We start from the raw sequence: 9,237 nt of genomic DNA on the forward strand, positions 1-9,237 counted from the left end.
GTGATTTTATTTTTTTTAAAAAAAATTCACATTTTGCAAAATCGCTGCCTCTGCAGGGATTTTGCTTTTTCCGGTGGAGTAAATCGCTGTTGATGCAGCGATTTTGCCGTTTTGGTTAATATAAAATTTTATATACCGTTTTGAAATTTTTGTTAATATTTTGTACCCTTTAGGCTCCGGACCCGGGTTTCGTATCCAAGAGAATTCGAATTTGAGATTTTTTGGTTAAGAATGAAGGAGTATTTATTGTTTTCTTACAATCTTTATTGGTAATTATTATTTTGAGATCAACAAGCTCTAGCAATTGTTGTAGATTATATCATGATTGAGTCCAAATTTGACATTTTTTAGCTCATTATGATCCAACCTATAATTTCAGCCAAACAATATTTAAGCGGATAAATGTCATGATTTAATTCAACGGGCCGTGCCGGCATCTACTCTAACACTAAGTAGGAGAACCATCGATTTTCAACGATTTAAAACATGCGGAAGATTGAGATGAGATAAATGAAATTACAAGATTTTATAAGTGAGGAGTTCTAATACATTTCTTAGTTAAGAATTGTAAAGTAATTAACACCCTAGGGATCTAATCTAAACATGCACACAAGAGCTTCTAAGATTAAAAGATATGAACAAAATAGCAAAGACACAACTCCCACCATTGCGGAAGGAAAAATAAAAGTTGTTGGAGATTTTCTTCATCTTCACCTAATGAAACATCATCAACCCTGCATCCATACTATGTCAAAAAGGCATAGTAGTATCAATACAGTCACACGTACTGGTAGGCATCATCGGTCAACCCGACGTCCACCGCATAATATAAGAAATCAACTAGAAAGAACATGTAATAGAACCGTGTGCTCCTCCACCTTTACCATTTTCGGACACCTGAAATCACACTAGTACCCTTAAATCTGACCCCCGTCTCCATCAACCTACTTACTAGGTTCTTAATCATAGCTTAATCATTATACTCATGAACGAGTCCACAAATACCACCACAAGCACTCCGACTAACCACTCACAACATACCCTTACTTCTTTCACATTACCACTCAACCCTAAGCCCATAGTACATTATATCAAGGCCTACTAACAGTCAAACACGAATCCCTTTCCCAAGGTAGAATCTATCTGTTTACATAACGAACACTACCCCCACTTTTCAACCCTTAGGAACACGATTAACCCTCTACCTAACCAATAGTAACTCTTGGAACCTTGGTCCTCATTCACCGTATCACATTTTGATTTGGACTTGACCCTCTCCGGTTAATTTAACCTCGAGATACATAACCAGTTTACTCAACATAGTAGAACAATCATCGAAAGGTTACCATAATCATTTATCAATCCACATATTCTCAATAGTACATATATATATCACAAGTCAATGGTCCTCTCCTGGAACCCATACCCAAAATTGTTAGTGTGTCGGATCGTGACACCCCATTCAAATGTATGCATATTAGAGTGTCGGTACGTGACATCCGATTCGACATATGTATGTATGTCGGTACGTGACACCTGATCCAATGTATATATATGTGTGTCGGTACGTAACATCCGATCTAATATATCTATGTGTGTCGGTATGTGACACCCGATCCAATGCATGTTAGTATGCTGATACGTGACACCTGATCCAATGCATGCTAGTGTGTCGATACGTGACACCCGATTCAATGCATGTTGGTATATCGGTACGTGACACCCAATCCCATCAGTACAATCACATACACAACGAACATACTTATATTCACCCAATCAATCAAGTATTAGGTTGATGACATGTAATTGAACATCATTAGTCTTTTCCTTAGATTTGATTCATATGCATCAATTCTATACATGTATACATATAACGAAGCCAATAACAGATGTATATCACACAAACATGAATCACAACCATCACCTAATCCTAATTCACGAGATAGGTTTTTTTTCCTCATGGTACACGTCCTACGCAACAGCTAGGATCACAGTATAATCATTCATTATTTGGTGCACGAAAGCCTACGCATGAATTATACCACCAATTAACAATATACTACGCAACGAGCACATATTTATAATTACTCAATTAATAAAACCTAGCCTACATGGGCTGCAAGCAGTTGTAGATAAATTATTGTTCCAATCCGGACTTTGGACGACGAGGCTGTAATCGGGATCCGCAAACTATCGACATCCTTAAGCTAGAAATCTCTTTCTCCTTCCTTCCCAAGCTTAGAGCAGCCTTTAGAGGGTTTCTAGGGTAACCTTCGCCTCTTTTTGATGTTTTTGGAAGAAGGAGAAAATAAGATTTTGCGTTATTTACATTTTGTCACATCTATCCCGTTGGGCGGCTACTTATCCCGCTGTGGTGTTGCCGCCCTAGCAGCATCTTGCCCGCTCTGACTGGACAACTCAACATTTTCCAATGTTTTATTTTTCCTAAATAACGATGGTTCAGTTTGCTAAAATAAATAACCCATAAATTTAATTTAATAAGTCAACTCATTAATCGGTAATCGGTACCCGCTTTAGAGCTTGACAATAATAATATTAAATACTATTAAAGTGAAAGAAAAAGAAGAGAAAACCCCTATAAATGTTCTTATAAAGCCCCCACTCAATTGCTCAACTTATTAATCAATCTCCCCCCCCACACACACAACATGAAGAAACTTGTGAACTTCTTTCTTCTTGTCATTTTGCTACTTGAAATAACAATTTCTGTTGACTCTCAAAATCCATCACTCTTGAAATTTGTGCTTCAATGGCCACCAACTTTTTGTATAGGACTAAATTCAGCAGCACCACGAGGCAGATGCAAAGAACCAATTCTTCAGCATAATTTAACACTCCATGGAGTTTGGCCAGCAGATCAAAGAGGATATAGTATTACATGCCCTGTACCACAAGATCCAAATTGGAATAAACTAGTACGTATCGACTTTTCAGTCATAAGAGTTTATGTTTTATACACTAACGATATTAAATTTTACTTTTTTCTTATATGTATAAACCGGCCATATACATGTAAGTTTATATATTAATATTTGTAAACACCTATTTCTTTTTATTTAACATGAGTTCTTTTACACAATTTTTTGTGTTTCAATGTTTCTTTAGGTCAAATAATATGATCTCGTAAATATTTTTTGACAGTTTACAAGGACGTTAGAGAATCAGCTCATGGCATTCTGGCCACCACTTAGAGACAACGCCCACAAATGGGATCTATGGAAGCACGAGTGGCGCGCGCATGGAGCGTGTGGACGAACCACACCAGAAGTATACTTCAACACAGCAGTAAAGATCAACAACATGCTTCAAAAGGGCAACTTGTTCAATTACTTGAAAACAAGTGGGATTATTGCTTGTGATAGCTTGTCTTTTGCTAGAAAAGATATTGTTGATGCTATACAAAAGGTGTTTGTTTCAACTCCCCTTACTGTTTACCTAACATGTATTCCAATTGATGCAACAAATAAAACTCATATTTACTTGAGTGAAGTTACATTGTGCACTAATTTGGGTGGCACTAGTTTCATTTCATGCCCTTTACCAGCTAATCCAACAAGTTGTTCTAGTGGAGCTAGGATTATGCTACCTCATCCAAAACCTCAGTAAGAATCTAACTCTCTAAAAACTTACTCGCGTTCGATATTTTTTATCAGCCAATTTTTCACTACTAAAACAATATTATGTGATAAGGTTTGAAAGTTCCTGATCTTAAACATGTTAGAAGATTTTATTAAGTGTTTTAATTAATTTGAACTTATACAAAGTGTAAGAAAAGTAAGGTAACTTTTAAAACTAAAACTATATTTATTATTTTTTTACGTTATAATAATTATATCTTTATTTATTTTATGCAGGTAACTATCGCCGCCATCGCCACCACCACCAAGATTACAAGAAGAAATAGATCTAGATGGGATATATCCTAAGTTTGAACAATCATGGGCTATATATGTATTCAACGGCTAAGATTTATGTTTGGCTTAGAATAATTAATATAAATAAATAATGCACTCTCAGAGAGTGAAAATAACTTGATATATCTTGAATAAAAGTTTTATTTTATTCTCTCTCTTAATTAATATTAGTTTTCAAGGTACTCAAAGTCTCAAACAAAAATTTAGAACAATATTCATGTTTATTAATTTTTGGGAAAAAGGGTCTGATATACCCCTCAATTTTGTCATTTGGAGCTGATATACCCCTCGTTATAAAAGTGACTCATATATGCCCTTACCGTTATACAAACGGCTTACATATACCCTGCCGTTACAAAATGGCTCACATATACCCTTCTTTTGACGGAAGTTAAAAAATTAGTTTTAAATTTATATTTATTACTTCTAATTTTAAAAAAAATATTTAGGAATATATATGATTATTCTATCAAAGTTCAAGGTATATTTTAATTTTTTTTCATACATAAATTATTTTTTGACTTCTTTTATTATAATTATTTGAGTATCTTATTCTTATTTTGTTTTTTTCTTACATTCCTTAGTTTAAAGAAAAAATAATGAAACTATTTTTTTGTGTGTATTGTAATTTAATTTGTATTCGAAGAAAAAATTTGGTCATCTACAATAAGTTTTACAAGAATATTAGTGAAACATAAATAAATTTGATTCAAAATAATAATTATAAATTAGTCATTGAAAAAAAAAAGTCAAAAAAGATATATTTGACGAGGATTAAATTTACTTATATAGGATTATATTTTTTTTAGAAAAAAATAATAAAAATTTAGATTAATTTTTTTTCATTTCCGTTAGAGAAAAAGGGTATATGTGAGCCATTTATTTACAAGTAAGGGTATATATGAGTCACTTTCATAACAAGAGGTATATCAGCTCTAAATGACAAAGTTGAGGGGTATATCAGACCTTTTTCCCTTAATTTTTTCATCATAAAAATTGTAATTTAATTTATAATATTTTTTATATAGTTTTTTAATATTAAAAATTTTCATTTAACATATCAAATTAATATAATCTGATCACTTTAAAAAATTAATCAAAATTAACTTTCGAAAAATGTAATATAAAAATTAAAATGGACATAAAATAGAAAGATGATCACTTTATTTGCTTCATTATTTAGTACATATCACAATCACAATTGAAACATTATCCATCATTCGAGGAGCCTACACAAAAAAAATAAAAATCAACATATCTTAGTGTAGTATGGAAATGTTTAAAACCAATGGATGATTTTAAATTAATTTTCAAATACAAATATTTTATATGTTGAAAATATTTCTCATTGGATTTGTCATCTTTTAGACAGTATTATACAAATTATTAATTGCTTGCTTCAATTCCCCACATATGTCTAATTTTTTATGTAAGAAAATACAATTTCAATTGGTCTACTAGGACGATATTGACGTATGCAAAGATAAGAGTTGTCATTGGTTTAATATATTAGAAGAATAAATGTTTGATTAGTTGTAAAATAAATTTATTGAAAAACTATTTATGTGTAATAAATAAATATAACATGATTTGATTTTTTTTGAGTCACGCTCGTATAAAGAGTGATGTGATGGCACAAGCATATATATATGAAGTTTCATTCTCATTTAAAAAATTTACTAGCATCAAACGCAATGATCTTATGTTTTCAGTTGCAAAATGAATTTATTGCAAAATCGCAATATAAAGTTATATATGTGTGATATATAGATATAATGTGGTTCGATTCTTCTTTGAACCACACTCATAAAAAGAGTGATGTAAAGTAATTTTATTCTTATTTGAAAAATTTACTCACACCATTAGATACATATATTTAAATATAAATAATTGTCAATTGCTTTGCTTCATTTTCATACATAAAATAACGTGTCTTATTTTTGGAAAATTACAATTTCAATGATCATTACAAAATTATGAAATTCTTTTCAAGAAAGGATTTAAACAATTATTTTATAATATATAATCTCAAACAATATGAGGGAGATTATTTTTTTCAATTTTTAAATTTATATCACTATATTTTATATCATTGATTTTCATGCCCCTTTTTAGTACATAAATTCGCCATTGATCACGGTTAGATCAATCCGAAGTCATTATTGTCAAACTCCAAACAAGTTTCATTGAGACTTGATCAATAGTTTCAACCAAACTATAGCGGTTAAGGTCGCTGGTGATATTGTCCACTTTGAACCTAGGTCCGCACAGATTTCAAACGTGTCATTAGGGCGTAAGACTTGTTTACTTATATGTGCTAAATATCTCCTGTATTTTGCCAATGTGAAGCTTTTTATCCAAAGTTTGACTATCGCACAAACTTTCTGACGTTAGGTCACACACTCCCCGGCAAGAGGAAATCCAAACATCAATTTTTTTTAGTATATATATTATATGTTAAATCTCCTCGACTCTTTCATGTGTTTACTTTTATATAATTATATATGTTTATCATGAGATGAAGCTCGAGATCTTTTCTTTTTCTATTATATATATATACATATATATATATATACATATACATATATATATATATACATATACATATNTATATATATATATATATGAGATGATGAATGTTAGATGAAAATCACTCATCCACACTAACATAGGTAGATGTGATTATTTAAGTAAAATTAAAAAGAATGAATAAAGATGTATCAAATATATATGACACTATTTAGGACAAGAGGATGGTCTTATATTATCCCATATTGTAAACGAGATTATACAAGAGGTATAAAATTCAATAATTCTCATACTAAGGGTGTTTGGTACGAAGGAAAATGTTTGTTATGGAAAATGACTTTTTAGAAAACAAATGAGTTTTTACTTATTTTCTCAGGATTGGATGGTAAGTAGAAAATATTTTTCAGAATTTTTTTGGTGTTTGATTGGTGAACGGACACATTTTCAAAAAAAATAACTTTTATTTTTTTGCTTAAGAGTAGAAAATACTCTCTGACCCAAAAAACAACCCCAATAATCGATCTAGGACACGACCCAACACAAAGACTAGGACACAACCCCGACGACCCATTCGAAATTCGATACTTATAAGATATGACCCAAGACCTGACCCGACTTAAAGACATGAAACTTAACATTTAAAATTGGGACCGAATATTCAATCCAAGACCTAATCCTAACACATGAACTTGGACACGATCGAACAATTTGGGATTCGACCCAACGCATGAATCGAGACCCAACCTCCAAATTAAACTAGGAACTGACCTTGACAACCAACAATAGATGCAAGATCCAACATCAGACTTTCAAATTTAGATTTAATTTCGACCCCAACTTTCGAACCAGGACCCAATCATATCCGAATTGCAACCTAACTTTCAAACTGGAATTTATTTTTAAAAATGAATTTTAAAAAATCATTTTTTTTGTGTGTGGGGGAATTGGGGTAGCTATATGTAAAAAAATTAATTTTCTTAAAATTTGAAAATATTTTTCAAAAGAAGAGGAAACCCTATAAATGTTCTTGTAATTAATCAATCTCTTGTTACCTTATTTCTTCTTTTCATTTTGCTACTTGAGTGAGGTTACATTGTGCATTGATTTGGGTGGCACTAATTTCATTTCATGCCCTTTAAAAGCTACTCCAACAAGTTGTTCTAGTGGACCTAGGGTTATGCTACCTCATCCAAAACCTCAACCACAAGAATCCGTAACTTTACTCACACTCGATATTTATTTAATATTTGACCTTGTATATAAACACTATATACAAATAAATATTTTCTATTTTAACTTCATAAAAGGGTTTAATTTAATTATATACATTGACTATATAATTTTTTTTTTTAGTGTTACATTAATTTTACCTTATTCATTTCTTTGTAGGCGTGCTTTATGGAGTTTTCATGAAGAATTAGATGGGACATATGACATATCCTAAGTTTGAATTTTTCTTTTTGGTCCTAAGTTTGAATTTGAATTAACATGGGCCAAATATTAATGTTTGGCTTTGAATAAAAAATAAATAAATGGAATATGATGTAGCTAATGATGTGTAAGCATAATCTTGAACAAAGTTTATTCTATTCTCTCTTTTAAAAAATTATTGGTTTCTAAGGTACTCAAAGTCTCAAACAAAAATTTAGCACAATATTTATGATTGTGGATTTTTTTAAAGTATTGGATCAATTATGTTTAATAGTAGAATTTGATTATAAAGTAATTTTATTGGAGAAACAAGTATATGTTTTGTTGTAAATGTTTGTTATAACTTATAAGCTATATTTTAGTTGCGTAATTGTCTTTCTTAAAAATAAGGTAACGTTATAGCAAAATAACAATTGTTTAGAAAATTGATCTATATATTATGTATTGGATATTACATAAATTAGTATAATAATGAGTTGGATCGAAGTCCTATTTTGATATGTAAAAAGAATGGGAAAAGGGTCTGATATACCCCTCAACTTTGTCATTTAGAGCTGATATACCCTTTGTTATGAAAGTGACTCATATATAGCCCTACTTGTAAACAAATGGCTCACATATACCCTTTTCCTCTAACGGAAATGAAAAAAATATAATTTTAATCTAAATTTTTATTATTTTTTTCTAAAAAATATAATTTCATATGAGTAAATTTAATTCTCGTTAGACATATTTTTTTAGACTTTTTTTTGTTTCAATGACTAAATTATAATTATTATTTTGATAATAAAATTTATTTATGTTTCACTAATATTCTTGTAAAACTTATTGTAGATGATCAAATTTTTTCTTCGAATACGAAATTAAATTACAATACACACAAAAAAAATAGTTTAATTTTTTTTCTTTAAACTAAGGAATGAAAGAAAAAACAAAATAAGAATAAGAAACTCAAATGATTATAATAAAAGAAGCGAAAAAATAATTTATGTATGAAAAAAATTAAAATATACATTAAACTTTGATTGAAGAATCATATATACCCCTAAATAATTTTTTTTAAAAAAATTAGAAGTAATAAATATAAATTTAAAACTAATTTTTTAACTTCCGTCAAATGAAGGGTATATGCGAGCCATTTTGTAACGGCAGGGGTATATGTGAGCCGTTTGTATAACGGTAAGGGCATATATGTGCCATTTTTATAACGAGGGGTATATCAGCTCCAAATGACAAAGTTGAGGGGTATATCAGACCCTTTTCCCTAAAAGAATATTATCATACCATGGCCAAGTATATATTCTTCCTTTGCCCAAAAAATTGAAATTTTCAAGTTCATTTA

At 30.4% G+C, this 9,237-nt stretch overlaps 1 protein-coding gene across 2 annotated transcripts; it reads left to right on the top strand.

Moving 5' to 3' along the window:
* Nucleotides 1-2,610: 2,610 nt before the first annotated feature.
* On the top strand, nucleotides 2,611-4,096 carry LOC107024401 (ribonuclease 3-like). 2 transcript variants are annotated; one of them, XM_027918203.1, is made up of 3 exons: nucleotides 2,611-2,936; nucleotides 3,163-3,426; nucleotides 3,876-4,096. In XM_027918203.1, the coding sequence occupies exons 1-3, from the start codon at nucleotides 2,670-2,672 to the stop codon at nucleotides 3,945-3,947; spliced, it is 603 nt and encodes a 200-aa protein (XP_027774004.1). In that variant the 5' UTR covers nucleotides 2,611-2,669; the 3' UTR covers nucleotides 3,948-4,096. The 2 variants fall into 2 exon arrangements, with proteins under 2 accessions (XP_027774004.1, XP_015080868.1); XM_015225382.2 differs by having other exon boundaries at nucleotides 3,163-3,623; nucleotides 3,876-4,085.
* The last annotated feature ends 5,141 nt before the right edge of the window (nucleotides 4,097-9,237 follow it).

This window comes from Solanum pennellii, chromosome 7 (genome assembly GCF_001406875.1).
Source record: "Solanum pennellii chromosome 7, SPENNV200".
In the NCBI taxonomy this organism is placed as follows: Eukaryota; Viridiplantae; Streptophyta; class Magnoliopsida; order Solanales; family Solanaceae; genus Solanum; species Solanum pennellii.